At 42.2% G+C, this 19,815-nt stretch overlaps 1 protein-coding gene across 5 annotated transcripts in view; it reads right to left on the bottom strand.

Moving 5' to 3' along the window:
• The window catches only part of PLCB1 (phospholipase C beta 1), a 792,589-nt gene extending 788,966 nt beyond the window's left edge, over positions 1-3,623 (bottom strand). For all 5 annotated transcript variants that reach the window (XR_016215911.1, XM_051846235.3, XM_008256382.5 and 2 more), the window contains exon 1: positions 3,141-3,623. Coding sequence is in view for 4 of the 5 variants with exons in the window: in XM_051846235.3 (XP_051702195.1) it covers positions 3,141-3,239 (99 nt within the window). In the remaining variant the exon portion in view is untranslated. The remainder of the gene's footprint in view (positions 1-3,140) is intronic.
• Between the last annotated feature and the right edge of the window lie 16,192 nt (positions 3,624-19,815).

The raw sequence follows: 19,815 nt of genomic DNA, 5'->3' as shown, positions 1-19,815 counted from the left end.
CGACCATGACTAGAACCCTGTGTGCTGGTGCCGCTAGGTGGAGGATTAGCCTATTGAGCCGCGGTGCCGGTCTCCTTTCCCTTTTCAACAACTACACTAGAAGCAGATGAAATCTAAAAAAAAAAAAAAAAAAGTATGGATCTGAATCAAGCCTGGCTGGGCATCAGGAACACTTTATAAAATATTTCAGAGAGTTGGACCCACCAATTTGTTAGCAAGTCCTCCATATGATTCTGATGCACACCCCGGTAAGAAGCACCACTTCTCCTTCTAGCTCTTCCCAGCTATTACATGAAATAGGTATAGAGAATCTTCTGTCATCAACACACACTCTCACTAAGGGCACAGTAAAAATAGCTAGATAGCCTGGACTTGGTTTGATACCAGAAGAGCACACCCAAGCTGGGGAGAGTACAGCAGGTGGTATCTGGGGATGATATAGGCAACCCTTAGGAGGGCTGGGTCTCTTATTCCACAGAACACGGACACTGAGAGCCAAATAACTTGCATGACAGTTCATCGCATTCCAGACTATTTGACTTCTGGGTGCAGTCTAGGATTTCACTTTAAAGAGACCTGCAAACATTGGGGAGTGAACCAGAAGATAAGGGCATGTGTATTCTCTCTCTTTCACTCTCTCTCTCTCCCTCTCTCTCTCTCTTTCTGTCTCTCCCTCCCCAAATAAATAAAATAATTTTTAAAACATAAATTGAGGGCCAGCACCGTGGCTCACTTGGTTAATCTTCCGCCTGCGGCACCAGCATCCCATGTGGGCACTGGGTTCTAGTCCTGGTTGCTCCTCTTCCAGGCCAGCTCTCTGCTGTGGCTCAGGAAGGCAGTGGAGGATGGCCCAAGTGCTTGTGCCCCTGCACCCACATGGGAGACCAGGAGGAAGCACCTGGCTCCTGGCTTCAGATCTACGCAGCACCGGCTGTAGTGGCCATCTGGTGGGGGTGAACCAACGGAAGGAAGACCTTTCTCTCTGTCTCTCTCTCTCACTATCTATATCTCTGCCTGTCAAATAAATAAAAATAAAAAATAATAATAAACATAAATTGAAATACGAAAAACCTGAGAGTTTACTGGCTGTCTCCTTAACACCTACATCCTTCCTGGAGGTCTTCCTCAGAAATTCACTGCTGCAAAGCTCAGAGGGAGTTGTTTTGCCCTCGTCTTTCTCCAGGCATTTGACCAGTTATCATTCAACTCATACCCTCTCTCATTTGATGTTCTTAATTGTTTTTGTCTCTTTTTGGCATGTAAGGTCCATAATACCAGGGTTTGTGTCTACTTTCTTCATTACTTCAGGATGTAGCTTAGGGCTAGCACTGATAGGTGAGCAAGCATTATGTTACATAAAGACACAAAATAAAAGTCATCTACCTGGATATAGAAAAATGCGTTTTCATAAAAGACCTGCATTCCCAAAGTGGCACTGGCCAATTTCTCCTACATAGGAAATTATGGAGAATTATTTAAAAGATGGATTAAAATCATTTCTATAAAAGATATCCAGTGCGTATAGTGAAACTACCTTCTTTATTCTGCAACCTCTCTTTGTGATCTTGCCACTCTCCCCTCGCGCTCTTGGTAAGTGCATATCACATTAGGTCCCTGCTCAAGGATTTCAAGATGGACAAGGATGTTTTATTAGCTGTTAAATTGCATTCTATCTGCTATCTTTCCCTTGACACAAACAGAGCATTTAAATCTGTGTCTGAATTTATTCCATTTTAGATTTTTATTGCATTTACAAAAACATTCATTCCAATGAGCCTGGGACAAAAAGGACAAAGGTGTGAAGCCCCAGTGGAAAGATGCATGTTTACATCCTTGCCTGCAGCGTTTAATAATTGGCATGAGCTTTCAAGGAAGCTGTGGCTCATTCTCCAAGTTCCGTTCGTGCTTCCAAGTGGACAAAATATAGACTCAGATGCACTCAGCAAAGTAATTGGATTTGCTACCTGGAATATTTAAATTGTTTTCAGACACTGGAAATTGGCTTAGGAAGATTAAAAAAAAAACACCCTGGAGAATAACAGGCTATAATTTACCAGGTGGAAAACCTTTTCAGCAAGAACACCTCATTCTCCTATAATTCCTCCTGATTAAGAGACACATTAGTCATTGGGACCTAAATTTCTTTAGATCCTGGCACCTCGGGCTTACTCCAGCTGTTGTTCTTACCAAGTCTTTTGAATGACACCTCCATCCCAAGATTGGGAGGTTTTCAGCCCATTTACTAATGCACATGTTGGAAGGCCGGCAAGGGCAGCTCATTGAAAGTCTTGGGGTCTGGACTGCATGTGAAGCTTTGGACACCTTGGATACCGGGAGGTGGGGGGTGGGAACAGAGTTAGGCTCTAGCCTACCTAACAAAAGATGAAGGTAAGTCGTGTGGTAAAGTCTTGATGTGTCTTTAGCAAGTGAAGGCGTTAGCCAGCTCAGTTCTCAAAAAACTCGCCCTCTCTTGCCTCTCCTTAGGCCCCCGGAGCCATCCTGAATTCCGCAAGTGCCCCCAGCTTCTGCTCACTGACTCCCCAGCTGTGTTTTCCTCTGCCATTCCGGGTCCCTCACTCCGGAGCCAGGCGCTAAAGTTTGGCATCAACGACCACCTGTCGGCTGGACCGCTGCGCCCTTGGCCGCATGGGTTCCCATCAAAGAGCGGGCAAGGTCAGCAGACACCTATACTTTGGGACTCCGGGACCGAACCTCCCTGAAATCCAGCAACAGCGGTAACAAGGGCTGCGTCCGAGGGAGGGGAGGGCGCGACTTGTTCACACCCGGTGCCTTCCAGCTGGACCCAACTTCACACTCCTCACTTTCCAAACTCTCAGCATCACACAGCAAGCGAAACCCGTCCCGCCCCGCTGGTCCCAAAGACTGGAGATCTTCAGTGGGTGCCCGTTGGACCCAGCAGGGATGTCAACTACTAAATCCGGAGGAGACAGAAGCGCGCGCAAAGCGCCTGCTCCTTGCCATCGCCTCAGCAGATGCCAACCTGTGCGCCCCGATGCCGCCCCTGCCCGCTGTCCGCGCGCCCATTGCATAACGCGCCCCTCGCCCCACCCCCACGCCACCCGCCCTGCCCGGTGCCCCGGCCCGCGCCCCGAGCCGGGCCGGGCCGCCCCACTACTTACATCATCCCACTTGACGAATTTGGTGCCCTTCTTGAGGCTGTCGGACACGCACACGGGCTTGAGTTGCAAGGCGTGCACTCCGGGTTGAGCCCCGGCCATCTGGGCTCATCGGGGCTCCGGGCGGCCCGGGCGAGCGCGGCAGGGACGGGGCGCGGAGCGCGGGGCTCCGGGCGCGGGTTCCTTTTTCTGCTCCGGAGCCGCTCGACTCTGCTCCACAGCCGGCCTCCCCCGGCCTCCTGGCCTCCGCACCTCGCTCTGGCGCCGCTCAGCAGGCGGGGCGCGCGGGGGCGCAACGCCGGGCCATGCCCCGGGCGGGACACGGGGTCGGGAGCCCTGGGTGGATCCGAGCCTCGGAAGCAAGGAAGCTGAGCTGGGCGGCCGAGGTTGGCAGCCGCCGCTGGTTCCTGCTCCTCCGCCGCCGCCGCCGCCTCAAAGCGCACCATTCAGCACATCCTCTGTACACAGAGGGAGCGAGCGAGTGACACACGCTCGGCGCCCCCCCTCCCTGCTCCTTCCCCTCCTCCCTCCGCCTCCCGCCCCCCCTTCCCCGCCACCCTTGCTCGCTCGGTCCTTCCTTCCCCCCGCGGCTCCCAGCCCAACTTTGCGCGCTGGGTCAGACGCCGGGAAGCGGGGACGCAGCGGCACCTCCCGGTTCCCGGGCCCCACTGCAGCCAACGCCTGCGCCTCGGCGCGCCCTCTGAGCATGCCCCGTGCCCGGGTCGCCGGGGCGCCGGGGATGTCCGGGAGCCGCGCCGTGCAGGGGGTGTTTTCTAGGGAACTTGGCGTGAGCCCGGGAGCGTCTTCGGAACCTAAGCGGGTGGGAGGAGGGGGCCGTTGCGCGGGAACAGACAACCCCCCAGCTTCTCGCTCTTCCTGGAGCTCTCCAGCGCCAGCCACAAAACAGCTTTTCGGGAAGAGAATGGTTCTTCAGCAGCAGAGAAGAGAGCAGCTGAGAGGCTTGGAGTGAGAGCTGTCAGTGCAACCTGGGCGCGCCTGAGAGTTCGCAGCGCGCGGTGCTGAAGCGGGGGCAAACGGGTAGGTTCAGTTGTGCTCCAGAGAGAAAGCCCTGCCTCAGGGAACCCAAGGTTGTTTCCCAAGGGGCAGAGGAGGACTCCCCTCCCCCGCCTTCTCTGAGTGTGTGAGACAGAGATTTTCATAGAAACTTGCTCACTTAGAAACAGGTCTAGGGAATTTTTTTAACTCAGTCAACAAACATTCCTGGAGGGAGCAGGGAAGAAAGAAGGAAAATAGATTAAAATTGTAAAGAGGGATAATGCAAGGGAGAGGATGTGGAGCAACTGGAACTCTCCTCCGCTGCTAGAGGGAGTATAAAAATGAGAAAGATGCTTTGGAGAGCAGTCTCTTTTCGGAAGTTCAACGTTTACTTCTCGCAACCCCGAAATGCCGCTCCTAGGTGTTTGCCCGAGAGAAATGAAAGCCTGTGTCCGCAGAGACATGTACAACAATGGTCGTGGCGTTCTTCATAATAGCCCCAAATTAGAAACTGCAAACGTCAACCGCCAGTCCAATGGATAAACACCTTGTGGTATCCCGGAACAATGGAATATTATTCCGCAACAAAAAAAGGGAAGGGCGTGCAAGAACACAGATGGATCATACAGGCTTTAAGGTTAGTAGAGAGAATAGACTGCGTGCTGCGTGATTCCATTTGTTAAGAGTTCTGGAAAAGGCAAGATAGTCCATGTAGACACAAGGCAGATCAGCAGTTGCCCGTGGCAGGAAGTGGGCATGAAAGAGCGCACCACGGAACTTTTTGAGAAGATGGAAAAGTTCTTTATTGTGTGTGTCTCCCATTGTCAAAAGTCAAAACTGGACGCCGAAAATGAGTGTCTTTCATTGAAAGTAAATCATATTTCAAAAAAGTGTTATCTTTAAAAATAAGAAACAGCTTATGAAAAATGATAAAAACAGACATGATTTCTTTTTTCTAAGATTTATTTATTTGTTTGAGAGGTACTGTTACAGACAGAGAGGGAGAGAGAGAAAGGTCTGCCATCCACTGGTTCACTCCCCAAATGGGCCAACCGGAAGCCAGAAGCCAGGAGCCAGGAGCTTCTTCTGGGTCTACCACGGGAGGGAGTGGGATGCAGGGGCCTAAGTACTTGGGTCATCTTCCACTGCTTTCCCAGGCCACAAGCTGAGAGCTAGATCGGAAGAGGAGCCGGGGACACAGATTGGTGCCCCAGGCAGAGGCTTAGTCTACTGTGCCAAGGACTTCAGCAAAGACATGACTTCTTAAGTTTTTCTGCTCCTGGTCCTGTGCCACTAGAGTTTCCAAGGGAATGTGTATAAATTTGGTCAGAAGATTATCAAATATCCAATGGAGACATTTGTTATTAAATATTTCAGTACATTCACAGTGTATTTATTGATCACCAGCTATATACTAGGCACTATTATAATCACTGTGGATAGTCTGATGAGCAAGGTCTCTGACTCCTGCTATCTCTGGGAGCCACTTCCTATCAAGAACTTCATTAAAGACTGGCTTATTTCTTTTTGATTCCTAAACTAAAACCTGACTGCACCATCCATAATCCCTCTCACTGGTGGCGGTAGCGTGATAGTTACCTCACAGAAGGCACCGTTTTCATTCTCCCATTGTGTTTCTTCACTTTAGATGGTAACAAATCTATGCTTCCGGGACTCCAGTTCTTATTGTCTTCACAAATGATTCTACCAGGTTACCCAGCTTTTCCCATTTTTTCTCTCAGTCTCTTTCTTATCCACTTGAATGATTATAGGGCATATAGTTTTTAGTTATGAGAGTGGCTAGGAAGGCAATATACACTAGGGCTGTGCCTACTAAAAAAGGAATTTGGGGTGGGGAGTAGAAATAGGCTGTAAGCAACACAAGAAGTTAGATTGGCTTATTGCATCATTATCCTCTGTGCCTTTCCTCACCCTGTGTCCACATATTCTGCCTTGTGACCATATAGTTTTCTCTTTTTTTAAGATTTATTTATTTATTTGAAAGAGTTACACAGAGAGAAGAGAGAGAGAGAGAGAGAGAGGGAGAGAGGGAGAGGTCTTCCATCCGCTGGTTCACTCCCCAGTTGGCCGCAACAGCTGGAGCGGCACCGATCCGAAGCCAGGAGCCAGGAGCTTCCTTCAAATCTCCATGTGGGTTCAGGGGCCATCTTCTACTGACTTCCCAGGCCATAGCAGAAAGCTGGATCGGAAGTGGAGCAGCCCATATGGGATGCTGGGGCTTCAGGCCAGGGCCTTAACTTGCTGCAACACAGGGCCAGCCCCTGTGACCATGTAATTTTCAACTAGATACACTGTGTATTGATCAACCCATTGATGTTTAACATATTACTTGCTTTGGCCAATGAAATGTTTGAAGATGTGGTATGAGCAAAGCTTTGGAATGTGCTCACAGGATTGGGCTTGCCCTCTTGGGTTTCTTATCATTGCCATAAAATAAATATGCTTCAGAAAATCTGTGATCCAAGGAGATATATGGGGCAGATCAAGGCACAATCTGAAGCTTGGAAGAAAGTCCAAGGGAAATCATCCTGGACCTAACAGAACCCAAACCTTCAGACCACGAGCATGACAATAAATGCTCATTGTTGAATGCCAGTGAGTTGGGGTCATTTGTCACACACCATCATCCTGGCCATGGATGGTTGAATATTTCAGCAGGCATTCCTTCCTTCCCAGCTGTTGCAGTGTGAATGGAAAAACGAAAGGAAAGCTGTAGAATTCTGAACAGCACTTGTCTTCAAAACAAACATGGGCTGAAGGAGTTTTCTCTGCCAGCAAAGTGAAACAGCTTGATGTAAGAGAACTGCAGAATGAATCCCTTCAACACATAGGATGAGGCTTGAAGCAGCTTGGTTCAACTCCCTCATTGTCCCTACCTTTGGTCCAGGATACGAGATACAAATGTTTTTAAACTGTGGAGATGTTTACCGTTCAAAGGATCCTGTAAGAACATCCAAACTTGTGTGAATAAGGCCTGTGATCCATCAAATTCAGTGCTCTGTTCTGCTTTTGAGACAATAGGCAGGTCTGTGTTTCATGAGAACACAAAATTACCCTCTGGAATGTCGGCCTCTGAGAATTGGCAAAGCTAAGCTTTATTGAGAACTCACTGTAGGCCAGAGCAGTAAGCTAAGCACTTCCCAGATACTCAGTAACAGAACCCTTATAGTTCAGCTGCACTCTCCATAGGCAAATCTTGATTCAGTTCAGTGGCAACCATGTTGTAGGGGAGGTGGCTTTTCCTCTTTCCAGGGAGTGAAATATGATTGGTTTAAATCCATTATATTAATTCCATTGTCCTTTGTCTAGTGCTGGTGTGGGATGTACATAAGGGGACAACAGCGTAGAGAGAAGCAAAGAGCCTTGATCCTTCCTGAGGTCCTTAACCCTTTGAAACATCACTAGATATCCTACAAAGTAAGGTAATAAATGTCTTTAGTGCTTATACCTTATTGTTAACTCTCAGTTGATCTGGTGGATATTATTATTATCCCTGAGTTTACTTATTACAAAACTGAGGCAAAGAAAGGAAAATTATCCCCTCGAGGTCATACAATATTGAATTGAGAATCTTGATTCTTAGCCACCATAAAAGGCATTTCTAGAACTCACAATATAGTTTCTCCCTACTTTTAATCACAATGAAACATGCATGTTTCAAATTTCCCTAGTAAATAGGTAGTCCAGTTCCTTTTAAGTCCATAGCTTACTTTAGACCTGCTATAGTATGAAGTACAGGCATTCTGATTTGGATAGATATACCTTTTCACAGCCAGTTCTATCTATTAGTAGCTGTGTGAATTGGCAATGTGTCTGACCCTTTCTAAAATACATTATCTTAATATGTAAATGGAGAATTAATAATAATGAAAACTGATTATACACCATGCATGCCTCTAAGGGTTTTATGCTACTAATACATTAATATTCACATTAATTCTATGAATTCAGTTGCTATTACTGTCTCCATCTTATAAAGAAACTGAATCAGAGAATGGTTAAATGGTTGACCATCTTATAAAGAAACTGAATCAGAGAATGGTTAAATGGTTGACCAACATTTTCCAGCTAATAAGTGGAAATTCAAGCCCAGGCAGTTTGGCCCTAGAGCCTGTGAATTTAACCACCACACTAAGCCATCTTGAACAGTCATTGTAAAGATCAAATAAAATCAAGCTATGTAAGTCCCTGTTACGTAGTTTTTTGTTTCTTTTGTGGTTTGTTTTGTTTTGTTTTGTTTTTGTTTGTTTGTTTGTTTTTGACAGGCAGAGTGGAGAGAGAGAGAGAGACAGAGAGAAAGGTCTTCCTTTTCCGTTGGTCCACCCCGCAATGGCTTCTGTGGCCGGCGCACAGTGCTGATACGAAGCCAGGAGCCAGGTGTTTCTCCTGGTCTCCATGCGGGTACAGGGCCCAAGGACTTGGGCCATCCTCTACTGCCTTCCCGGGCCACAGCAGAGAGCTGGGCTGGAAGAGGGGCAACTGGGACAGAATCCGGTGCCCCAACCGGGACTAGAACCCTGGGTGCCGGCGCCGCAGGTGGAGGATTAGCCTATTGAGCCGGCCCGTTGTTACATAGTTTTAATCAATAGTAGTTAAAACACTTATATTTACTCCAAAATAGTACTCTATTGCTTTTACATGCTCTAATTAACACTTTCAGTCCTCAAAGACAGCATCCTCATCTGTGGTCTGTGATTTAGTCAACTTCTTTTTGCTTGCATTAAATCTATAAACTTAAATCATATCCATTTTCCTCTCTAACCTTCTAAAATTGAAAAGCTCTTTTCAATTATGAATAAATTATCCATAATTGCATCTAACTTCAGGGATACTCCATCTTTTTGGAATAATAGAAAAATATGAAGAAAAAACAGTCAGGATCAGCTTTATATTAGCCGCATCTGGACTCCAGCAAATAGCATTTGACATAGAAAACCCTCCCCTGTGTGCTACTCCATACTCATCCCCTGACTGACTGGGACAGAAATGACCCCCACAGTGACCTGGGGAGCCATTTGTTGAGGATGGCAGAGCTTCTGAGTCTCCGAATAGCTCTATGGAAGGAGGTCACTCTGATGACTTGTGCACTTGTCCATTACTGTTAAGTAAATAAGAAACATATGCATAGGATATCTAAGCCAAGAACTAAATGTCATTGGCATCATTATTATCATTACTTTTCACATTAACATAAGAGATAATTAGGTTTATGGATCTTGGATGTAAATATGAAATGCATTGTTATGAAATTGCCAAGAACTGACTCAGTGAGGTTTGTTATCAAGTAAAACACTGAGATAGGCAGAGATCCAAAACAAAATGTCTTAAAATTATCAGTGGCACATGGAAAAGAGTCACACTTTTCCCTCCTGGAAGCTCTTATTTAATAAACCCCTTCTTAATAGCATATTGAATTTCCCTAATTTATGTCGCACAAAAGATTAAAAAAACTTTCACATTACTTTAGTTATGCTATGACAATGGTGGGACTTTTTGTTTTCTTCATGAAAAATAAAAAAAATTACCTTATATTCATTTAAGCTCTACTTTACCCTTTACATAAAGCAAAGGCCTTCATTGAAATCTGGCTGATCGCTGTAAACATGATTTTGAAAAGGAATCTGGAAGCTCATACCCAAAAATATTTAAGGAGAGACACTCTCAGACAAATGCAGATTTCACAGAAAACGCAGGATCATAAAAGGATGCCTTGGGATTGATAAGGATCATTCACCGCCCCTATTTCCCTCCCTCCCATTTCTTATCCCTCAGACAGACCTAGTGGTAGGAACACACAGGTGTTGCTTTATTTTCTAGATCCCTATCTCCCTGTTCTATAAAAATAAACATCAGCACCTAATTCTCTCTCACTTCAAATAAAACTGCCAGGGTTTATGTCTCTAGTGATAGCTATAGTCGTAGGTGTCAGAATATAAAGGAAAATTCTTTTTTATTCTAACATTTTTGGATATATTGTCTAGGAATGGATTCACATTTTCTTTTTTTAAAAACATTTTTATAGTCTTTTTTTAAAAAAAATATTTTATTTATTTGTTTGTTTATTTATTTATTTATTTGAAAGGCAGAGTTATAGAGAGGCAGAGACAGAGAAAGAGGTCTTCCATCTGCTGGTTCACTCCCCAGATGGCCACAACAGCCAGAGCTATGCCGATCTGAAGCCAGGAGCTGGGAGCTTCTTCCTGGTCTCCCACGTGGGTGCAGGTGCCCAAGGACTTGGCCCATCTTCTACTACTTTCCCAGGCCATAGCAGAGAGTTGGATTGGAAGTAGAGTAGCGGGGACTTCAACTGGCACACATATGGGTTGCTGGCACTGCAGGTGGAGGCCTTACCTGCTATGCCACAGAACCGGCCCCTGGATTCACATTTTCTAAAAATCTTTTTGCCTTTGGGTTGGTTTGGGGCAATAATCATCTTCCAACTGAAGCTGAAGTTTAATTGTATATTTATCCATTCCCCTTCTTACACAAAGATTTTGATTACCATTTCTGATACAGTAACAGCTATAAAATATGGATTACCATCCTTTGGAATTTTTCCAGGAATTTTCACCACCACCAACAGGACTTTTTATCAGATCAGGACTTCTCTTTCTTTGTCTATTTTCACTAGAGTCATCTCACCCTATGGATTATCAGTGAATGCTTTTACTACATTTATGGTTGTATGTGTTCATAGCACATTTTAAAGCACATGAAGGAAGAAGAGAAAAGGCACTTCTTCAAGAGGCTCTTAGAGATTTCTAGCTGGCTTCCAGTTTCCATCTCCAACTACCCATGAATAGCAGGGCTTCAATTTACATTGAAATTGTGATGTGTTTTGTTCACCTTCCCTGCTTCCTGCTTCCTGTTGCCTGGAATGCCCCCTTGATGACTGAAGCTCCTGCCACAGGGGGCCTTGAGAAGAGATCCCAGAAGCAGACTTGAAGAGCAGAGAGAAGGATTTGGATCTTCCAGCCACCATCCTCCTCCGGATCACCTAGATTTTAAATGAAGTAAAAATAAATTTCTGTCTGTTTAAACCCTAGTAATTTGTGAGATTTCCATCTTATGCAACCACAAGTAACCCTAATTGACTGAACACTGGTAGCTTTCATTTTGCTGTATTCTAATCTGTCTTTTTTTTTCTCTTTTTTTATTTAGTAAATATAAATTTCAAAAATACAGTTTATGGATTACATTGGCTTTGCCCCCCCCCCCATAATTTCCCTCTCACTCACACCCTTCCCATTTCCCACTCCCTCTCCTATTCCATTCACATCAAGATTCATTTTCAATTCTCTTTATATACAGAAGATCGATTCAGTATATATTAAGTAAAGATTTCATCAGTTTGCACTCACACAGAAATACAAAGTGTAAAACACTGTTTCAGTACTAGTTATAGCATTACTTCACATTGGACAACACATTAAGGACAGATCCCACATGAGAAGTAAGTACACAGTGACTCCTGTTATTGACTTAACAATTTGACCCTCTTGTTTATGGCGTCAGTAATCTCCCTAGGCTCTAGTCATGAGTTGCCAAGGCTATGGAAGCCTTTTGAGTTCACTGACTTTGATCTTATTCTGACAGGGTCATAGTCAAAGTGGAAGTTCTCTCCTCCCTTCAGAGAAAAGTACCTCCTCTTTGATGGCCCCGTTTTTTCCACTGAGATCTCACTCGCAGAGATCTTTCATTTAGGTTTTGTTTTTGTTTTTTTTTTTTTTTTCCCCAGAGTGTCTTGGCTTTCCATGCCTAAAATACTCTCATGGTCTCTTCAGCCAGATCCGAATGCCTTAAGGGCTGATTTTGAGGCCAGAGTGCTATTTAGGACATCTGCCATTCTATGAGTCTGCTGTGTATCCCGCTTCCCATGATGGATCGTTCTCTCCCTTTTTGATTCTATCAGTTAGTATTAGCAGACACTAGTCTTGTTTATGTGATCCCTTTGACTCTTAGACCTATCAGTGTGATCAATTGTGAACTGAAATTGATCACTTGGACTAGTGAGATGTCATTGGTACATGCAACCCTGATGGGATTGTATGGGAATCCCCTGGCACGTATCTAACTCCACCATTTGGGGCAAGTCCGATTGAGCATGTCCCAAATTGTACATCTCCTCCCTAACCTCACCCTGGTTAGAATGGCTCACACTCAGAAATCTACCAACAACAGATGATGGCAAGGATGTGGGGAAAAAGGGACACTAACCCACTGTTGGTGGGAATGCAAACTGGTTAAGCCACTATGGAAGTCAGTCTGGAGATTCCTCAGAAACCTGAATATAACCCTACCATACAACCCAGCCATCCCACTCCTTGGAATTTACCCAAAGGAAATTAAATTGGCAAACAAAAAAGCTGTCTGCACATTAATGTTTACTGCAGCTCAATTCACAATAGCTAAGACCTGGAACCAACCCAAATGCCCATCAACAGTAGACTGGAGAAAGAAATTATGGGACATGTACTCTATAGAATACTATACAGCAGTCAAAAACAATGAAACCCGGTCATTTCAACAAGATGGAGGAATCTGGAAAACATTATACTGAGTGAATTAAGCTAGTCCCAAAGTGACAAATATCGTATGTTCTCCCTGATCAGTGACAACTAACCGAGCACCAAAGGGGAAACCTGTTGAAATGAAATGGACACTATGAGAAACAGTGACTTGATCAGCCCTTGTCCTGAATGTTGAAATACAATGTAATACTTTATCCCTTTTAGTATTTTTTTGTTCTAGTACTATCGGTTGAACTCTGTAATTAAGACACAGTTATTCTTAGGTGTTTAAATTTTAACTGAAAAGTGATCCCAATCTGTCTTCTAATAGACTTTCAATCCTCCATGTCGTCAGATTAGGAAAAATGGCTTTTTTTTTCTTATCCATGTATTTATCTTGAGTTCTGTTCCTGAAGTAATTGGTGGTTTTCACTCATTCCACCAGAATTTGAAATGATTTTGCCCACACCTCTCTAGGATCATTACAGAAACACTGGTTTTCATGGAGAAGAATTATACTCAAAGTATTTGTCAGGGTGAGTAAGGAGGGAGCTTGTACAATGATGTATTTTATTAAAATTAGCCTTTTGCTACTGTAATAGTTACATAACTAAAGCAGATATCATGATTAATGTCAATCTAGGGCAATTTACAGATGCTAGGAACTTTCATTTTTTACTCACTTGAATACAATTAAGCATTAAGGCTTTAACATTACAATATTCTGGGGAATTGGCAGAACAAGTCTTTGGACATTTTATTCTAGTTACCCCCAAATTGTGAAGATTTATATAAACAATCCTACAACATTATTGACCCAGTTTTGTAATGTCAAATCAAATCACATAGACAAATAATAATGATGAGTTGGGACTTTGCATTCACAAAATCAGGTGCCTGGTTAACAGTTGAAAGCAGTGAATCGATTGAACTGAATTGAATTAGTACATGTGTATGTTGAGTAACTATAGGTATTTTTAACATAAATGCATTTCCCTACAATATATTACCCCTATTGGTGCATATTAAGTGTCAGATGTACACAAGAAACATATAGAAGGAGAAGGAAAGAACAGCTAAGCCAAGCGATAAATGGTAATACTGTTACAGATAGAAAAGGAAAATACAGATGTAAAAAAATTAAAAGAAAAATAACTTGGAAATGGTTTACTCAAAATTGTAATAAAAATTTCAAATCATTGATATCAAGATGAACAAAATACTCCATTTTTTTACTACAAAGAAAACACATCAAAAACAAGTAGTTGGGGCCGTCACTGTGGTGTAGTGAGTAAAGCTGCCGCCTGCAGTGCCAGCATCCCATTTAGGGGCCAATTCAAGTCCCAGTTGCTCCACTTCCAAACCAGCTCTCTGTTATGGCCTGGGAAAGCAGTAGAAGATGGCCCATCTCCTTGGGCCCCTACACATGCATGGGAGACCCATAAGGAGCTCCTAGCTCCTGGCTTCAGATTGGCACAGCTCCAGTAGTTGTAGCCATCTGGGGAGTGAAACAGTGGGTGGAAGATTCTCTCTCTCTCTCTGTCTCTCTGTCTCTCTGTCTCTCTCTCTCTCTCTCTGCCTCTCCTTCTCTCTCTGTGTAACTCTGACTTTCAAATAAATAAATAAATATTAAAAAAAAAAACAAGTAGTCACTTTTCTTTTGGGGTGGCAGTTAATACAACAGAAATTCAGTTATAAATAATGATAATGGAATCTCTCCCTTTCCTAACAAGTCATATGCTCTTGTTTGGGCTATGCTGCCACTGCATCTTCTAAAGAGTGAAACAGGTAAGATTTGCAACCATCAGATTATTTCTAATCTTATGAAGGGAACATTATAATGCTATCTCCAGGGGTGGGCATTTGGCTCAGCAGTTAAAATGCCATTTGGGATGCCCACAGGCCATATCAGCTTGTCTGATTTGAATTGTGACTCCATTCCAAATGCCAGCTTCCTGTTAATTTGCAGTCTGGAAGGCAATTGGTGATGGCCCATTGGGAAAACCACAATGAATTCCAGGCTCACTTTGACATGATCCAGTCCCAGCTGCTGCAGATATTTGGGAAGTAAACCAACAAACGGAACAACTCTCTCTCTCTGTCTCTCTCTCCCCCTCATTTGCTCAAAAAAATAAGTTTTAAAAATTATTCTATCGGGGCTAGCACTGTGGTACAGCGGGTTAATGCCCTGGCTTGAAACGCCGGCATCCCATATGGACGCTGGTTCGAGACCCAGCCTCTCCACTTCCAATACAGCTCTCTGCTAATGCCTGGGAAAGCAGTAGAGGATGGCCCAAGTCCTTGGGCCCCTGCACCCACGTGGGAGACCCGAAAGAAGCTCCTGGCCCCTGGCTTCGGATTTGCGCAGCTCTGTCCGTTGGAGACAATTGGGGAGTGAACCATCAGACGGAAGACCTCTGTCTTTCTCTCTCTGCCTCTCCTCTCTTTGTGTAACTCTGACTTTCAAATAAATAAATCTTTTAAAAAAAGAAAATATAATCTTTAGTTGCATGGCAAAGATGAGCAAATATTTTAGCAATGGTCAAGGAATAATATTTTAGGCTTTGTGTTCGCTGTGTCACGACTGCTCAACTCCACCACTATAGACTGAAAATAGTCATAGACAACATGTATATGAAAGAGCATATTTGTGTTACATACATATTTATTTCAAAAACAAGTGTCATATTAGATTTGGCCCATGTGTAGTTGGTCAATTTCAATTCTACTATAAGGAATTATTTACAGGTTTCTGGAAATTTGCATTGTCTCCTTCAAGCTTTCACATTCACTTTGTGCCCTACAGATACATCATTTATCTTTCTGTATCATGAAATATATAGCTCTACTTAATTCCACTAGTACTTGTATACTATAAATAAGTAAGCCTAGCAGTTAAGATACTGATTAAAGACCTTGTGTTACATTTAGAAGTTCTTGGTTTAAATACCCAGCTCTGGCTCCTGACTCCAGTTTCCTACTAATGCACACTCTAGAAGGCAACAAGTGATGGCTCAGAAGTTGGGTCCATGCCACCCACATGGTAGATCTGGATTGAGCTCCTAGCTCCCAGTTTAGGTCTGGTCTAGCTTGAGCCATTGCAGACATTTGGGAAGTAAATCAAACCATGGAAGCTCTAGCTGTCTGTCTGTCTCTCTGCCACTTAACAAAACTAAAAATAAATAAGCCCACATAACACAGCAGTTGTGAAGTAGGATATGTTTTATATATGAAGATAGGCAGCTGGCTAACCTAGAAAAAATAAGTGAATATAAGATTTTGGCCCATAACAACCATGTAGTAACAAAAAGACAGGCTGACAACAGCAAAATCCATGATACTGAAACATCTAAGGAAATTACCTCACAAAACACAGGTTCCTCATAAAAGAATGTTTGAAGTGTCTAATTTATAAGTGTGCAAATTTATCTTCTCTGCAAATACTTGAGAAATTCAGTTACTAAAATTGTACTTTTCATTGGCTTTATTTAAATAACTCAAGTATAAAATATCAAGTATAAAACTGCACCATGAATATATAGCTAATAGCCTTCCTTTCATTAATATGACTTAAGCCTATTCACTGGGGGCTTTCCTTCTACTCTATACTTTCCCAAGAATAGCATAGTTACCCAAAATATGTTGAGTTCCTACTGTGTGATAGGCAATCTATTGGACTCTATAATTAAGTTTTCTTGTTCATGTGAACATATGAAACCTAGAAATCCAGCAAATGAACTCATGGTACCACATAGCACCATGTTATCCAACTGGTGATCCATGGACCAATAGTATCAGCATTGTTTGGGAGATTCTCAGAAGCCTAGGGCTCTGGCCCAAAATTACTCTAATAGAGGGTACATTTCAGACAGAAACCCAGGGGATTGGTATTTACTGCTGAGTTGGGAACCACCTGTGTAATCTGTTAATGCCACAATTAGGTGATTCGCTAGTGTTCCAATAATTATCAAGGAATATCTTGATATTGAAAATAATCCAATTATTTTATTTTACATAAAATAATCATAGGTGAGACTCTTAAGCCTCATTTCCTGAGATGTGTATTCTTCAAAGAATAGCTATGGCCAACTGCTTATTGTGGAGTAACGTGCTGTGCTTTGATGGACTACTGAAGTTGGGCAAAAAATCCATGCTGATAACACAGAACTGTATTCCATTTGCCTTGTTTTTATCACACATTCATTACACAGGTAACGGACTGATTATCTGGTTATTCACGCTATTATTTTTGTGAGCATATTTTCATGTACTATGGTGGAATACCAACATTAAGCCATATGAGAAGGCCAACTCGCTGCTTAATTTCCATACTCAGAGACTAATTTGTCACAATACCTCCTTTCTTTATGATGCTTGAGTGTTATGAGAACTGACTTTTATCTTCATAGAATAATGTCCAGTCATATTCAGAAAAAAGACATTACTGATTATAAGTTGTTAAATATTAAGATTAATTAAAGAATTATTATTCCTTTTGAACGTATTTAATTTCTCATCTCACATATAGTTAAAGGCTTTCATAAATTTGATGACACCAATTATTATCTTGGTGTATTTTGGGAAACATTTTTCCAGTAATAAAGTATCCTATATTTGTGTTTTGGGCTTTATTCGACAGGAAGGAGGCAGAAGGTTGGTTCATTGCTTTCTGTTGACTGACTAGCCTTAGCTGTAAAGTTGCTTAACAGGTTTGGTTTCTCAAAAATGTGTGATAAAATCTATAGATAGAGGCTAGACAAAGAACTGCAGTACTCACGGAAAAAATACATTTCACATCTAGAAAATAGTTGGTGGTGGTGGTGATGTCAATGTGCGTGTTTGTGAATGCATGCATGTTTAAGAGCTCCTGAAAATGTGTTTATTTTGAAAAATATTTGTCTTTATCTCATGAAACACTGAACCACTAAGAGTAATTTCATAGTACTTTGTTTCTAATATTCACGTTTAATTTTCATCACATCATTCAAACACTTAGTTTTCAAGGATCAAGTAAATCTACAAAGCTTCTTATAAATAGAAGCAGCCACCTGTTCTACCCACACACAAGTTCTCTCTCTGCAGATATAAGTACTTTCAATTGTTCCAGTTGATTCTTTCAACATTTAGCCCCATTTTATTAAATAATAAACTTATATTACTACTTTAATGCTTCATTCTGTTCACTATCTGTTGACTTTAACAAAAGAGCGAATGCTTTGTTTTGCACCATCCTCTTCTCATCTTTTTTTTTTTTTTTAAGATTTATTTATTTATTTGAAAGGCAGAGTTACAGAGAGGCAGAGGCAGAGAGAGAGAGAGAGGTGTTCCATCTGCTGGCACACTCCCCAAATAGCCACAATGGCCAGAGTTGTGCCAGTTCGAAGCCAGGAGCCAGGAGCTTCTTCTAGGTCTTCCACGCGGGAGCAGGAGCCCAAGGACTTGGGCCATTTTCTACTGCTTTCCCAGGCCATAGCAGAGAGCTGGATTGGAAGTGAAGCAGCCGGGACATGAACCGGCACCCATATGGGATGCCGGCACTGCAGGCAGCGGCTTTACTTGCTACGCCACAGTGCCGGCTCCCTTCTTCTCATCTTTCATGGTTGCCCTCATTATCCCATCAGGGTTATGGATTTTTCTTAATTTTGGTTAGCTCAAAATGTTCACGTTTACATTGTAGTTAAATATTATATATAATATGTGATACATAATTATCATACTTTATATTTCTTTACTATATATACATACTCAGAGTTGAGTCTGAGTTATGCAACTGCCATAATTACTTTTCATTTCCCGTTCAATATTTGTGTTCTGTATGCCTTGTTTTATCATTTGATCAGTTTGTTCTGTGCTTACCAATAATTCAAGACAGACATAGCTTCAGTTGTTGAAAGCACCTTGTAATATATTAAAACACAATGAGTATTAATATCTCTTTTTCTTGAAGAGGCCTTCTGTGGATACTGTGCTCTAAGCTGGATTCTTTGTGCCCTGGATTCTCTGCACCACTGCCATCTAGAAGCTTCCTGTCACAGTCCGGCTGAGAATTCTCCTTGTGTGTTTCCTGTACCGTAACTTTTGGTTCTGGTTTTCTTCATTTGTGCTTAATTTTCTGATTTTCTAAGTTTACCCTTCTGTGACTTCCTGAGAAAGTGTGAAAAGAAGGTTAAATTTAAGAGCTGATATGTATGAAAATGCCTTTATTCTGATCCTCATGATTAATTGATGAATTGGCTGAACAGAAAAATTCTAGCTTAGAAGTCATATTTTCTCAGAATTTGGGAAGCTTTCTTTCTCTCAATGTCTTTTAGAAGGGATTACTTTTGAGAAGTTTGGTTGTGTTTCTTGATCCTTCACATGAGAAGTATTTCTTCCTCTGGAAACATTTTGAGCTACCATTTTGTCACCAGTATTCTGAATCTATGTGAATTCTGGACATCGATTTGGTTTATTCTCATTCTCTGTTCTGGACACTTATTGGGCCCTTGTAATTTAGAAAATGATGTTTTATAGTTCTAGGAAATTTTCATAAATTATTTCACTGGTTATTTCCAGTTCTTCATTTGCTTCCTTTCTGGAATACCTTTTGTTTTGGATATTGGGTCACCAACACTATCTTCTAGGACTTTATCTTTTGTTTTCTTTTCTTTTCTTATATTTTGATTTTTTCTTATTTTTCAATTTCTTACTTTTTAATTCTTATATTTCATTTTTTCTCTTCTTCATTACCAAATCTTCAATTTTATAGTTATTTTTCTTCTCTGAATGATCATTTTCATAGCATCTAGATCTTGTTTCCAGTTCCTTCCATAAAGTTAATCTACTATGTTTATTTTTAAAGTCTAATGGCTAGTCTATGTTTCACTAGATTGCTTTTAGTGTCTGCTTGCTGTGTCTCCATTTTTCCATACCAGACACGTTCACCTGTGGACATCTGATAATCTTTGTCTTCCAGTTGATTATAAGCATTTGAGGAAAAAAATTTGCATAAAAGCTATAAGGGCATGGGCAGAGCTTATTAAGTGCATCTCATTCTGTTGTGTAGCCAGATAGGGTTATTCAATGAGTAACTTCACTATCACTATTTTTTCCTCTGAAGAGGAATTTCCAATGTAAGAAAAAACTTAACACTGATCATATTTCCCAGCAAA

Source organism: Oryctolagus cuniculus, chromosome 11 (assembly GCF_051225735.1).
Source record: "Oryctolagus cuniculus isolate XC-2025 breed Fujian yellow rabbit chromosome 11, ASM5122573v1, whole genome shotgun sequence".
Taxonomy (NCBI): domain Eukaryota; kingdom Metazoa; phylum Chordata; class Mammalia; order Lagomorpha; family Leporidae; genus Oryctolagus; species Oryctolagus cuniculus.
The sequence above is the reverse complement of the archived record's forward strand: the minus strand, read 5'-3'. Positions and strand labels throughout refer to the sequence as shown.